Source organism: Aptenodytes forsteri, unplaced genomic scaffold, assembly GCF_000699145.1.
Source record: "Aptenodytes forsteri isolate BGI_AS27 unplaced genomic scaffold, ASM69914v1 Scaffold41, whole genome shotgun sequence".
Lineage (NCBI taxonomy): Eukaryota > Metazoa > Chordata > Aves > Sphenisciformes > Spheniscidae > Aptenodytes > Aptenodytes forsteri.
This window is the reverse complement of record NW_008796211.1, coordinates 3,024,083-3,025,504: the sequence shown is the minus strand read 5'-3', so window position 1 is coordinate 3,025,504 and position 1,422 is coordinate 3,024,083. Positions and strand designations below refer to the sequence as shown.

Here is a 1,422-nt window from a genome sequence, read left to right as displayed (position 1 = left end):
CCGTCCCCCCCCTCCCGCCCCGTCCCTGCCCCGCCGCCGGCGACCGCGCAGCGGCCGCGTCTCTGCGGGCCGTGCGATAAATCCGGCGGAAAACGTCTGGGCTGGTCCGGGCTTGCGCTGAGCCGGCGCCTGCAGCTCTCAGACACAAAGCTGGGGAGGGCTGCGGCGGGCGAGCCTTGCCTAAACGTGGCCTGAGAGGCTCCCTCCCTACAGGTCCCCGTGGGCACGTCTACGGCCAGAAACATACCCCCGGCACCTTGCAGAATGATGCGACCTGGGCAAACGCACGCTAACCCGAGAGCAGAAACCCTTGACATCCACGCGTTTGTACCTATACACGTTATTCCGCGCGTACGTGTGTGCGTAGATACACGCAGAGAGGTACAGATGCATCGGTGCGTTTGCACGCCCTATCCCTGTGAACGCACCACCCGAAACGGGGGATAATAGTGCACCGGCTGCTCGTTGAGGGACTTGCGCAGGCAACTACAGTCGTGGAAAAGTGGTGGGTATGCCCGGATGGTCGAAACCATCCACATTGTTTCGGAGATTAATAATAAATATTAAAAAAAAAAACAAACAACCCCAAAACACAAAACCGCATCGGGATCAGAGGGAGGCAGTCAGCTGGCAGTGCGGTTTAACGCAGATCAAAGCCAGACTTTGCTAATATATAGATCCGTATATGAATTAATGCATGTTAATGGCCCCCAAAAGGACATTACAAAATTGTGAATGTAGAATTATGACCCTGCAAAGACACAACAAATTATTCAAAGCCATTTAAAAAAAAAAAAAAAAAATCTGTCTCAACTGCATTTTTGAAGTTTAAGTCTTCCCATATCAAGAACTGGCTTTACAAAGATTTCTGAACACCTTCATCTACAACACCATGGCCTCGAGCAAAAATACAAATAAAACAAGCCATAATTCAGGAACTTCTGAGGAGGAGAACCTTTGACCTGAGCTGCGGACTTGGCATCCCTCAGATATACAATTATCTGAGCCAGGCTGCTCCGCTAATCCATACTGTACCTTCAACGCAACGATATTTTGCAACATCTAAAGCACCGGGTTGCAACGTATATATCTATCAAAAGCTCGGGCCTGTTCTTGTTTGCAATATATATCAAAAACACAGGCCTGTTCATATGTTGATTGCCACAAATCACACTCCATATTTACATATATCTTGCTATTTTACATGCATTATCTGCCCATTATGCATTAGGATCCTATTCAACTTCCAAACAATGCGATATGAAAGGGTCTTACTGACGCTCTAGCAGGGCTTTTTTTTTTCTTTATGCCCCATATGTCGCACCCTTAAGGTTAGTAAAATATTTATCGGGTATTTACGATAAGTGCACCTACAACTGCAGGTCGCTGGACAACGTGGAGGGGGAAGCCGCTCGCTAGAAG

The 1,422-nt window shown here is 48.4% G+C and overlaps 1 protein-coding gene across 1 annotated transcript in view; it reads right to left on the bottom strand.

Annotated features, from left to right (window-relative positions):
• Positions 1 to 207: 207 nt before the first annotated feature.
• NR2F1 (nuclear receptor subfamily 2 group F member 1) overlaps positions 208 to 1,422 on the bottom strand; it is a 16,254-nt gene continuing 15,039 nt past the window's right edge. The window contains exon 5 of the mRNA XM_009288288.1: positions 208 to 416. Coding sequence (XP_009286563.1) covers positions 208 to 416 — 209 coding nt within the window. The remainder of the gene's footprint in view (positions 417 to 1,422) is intronic.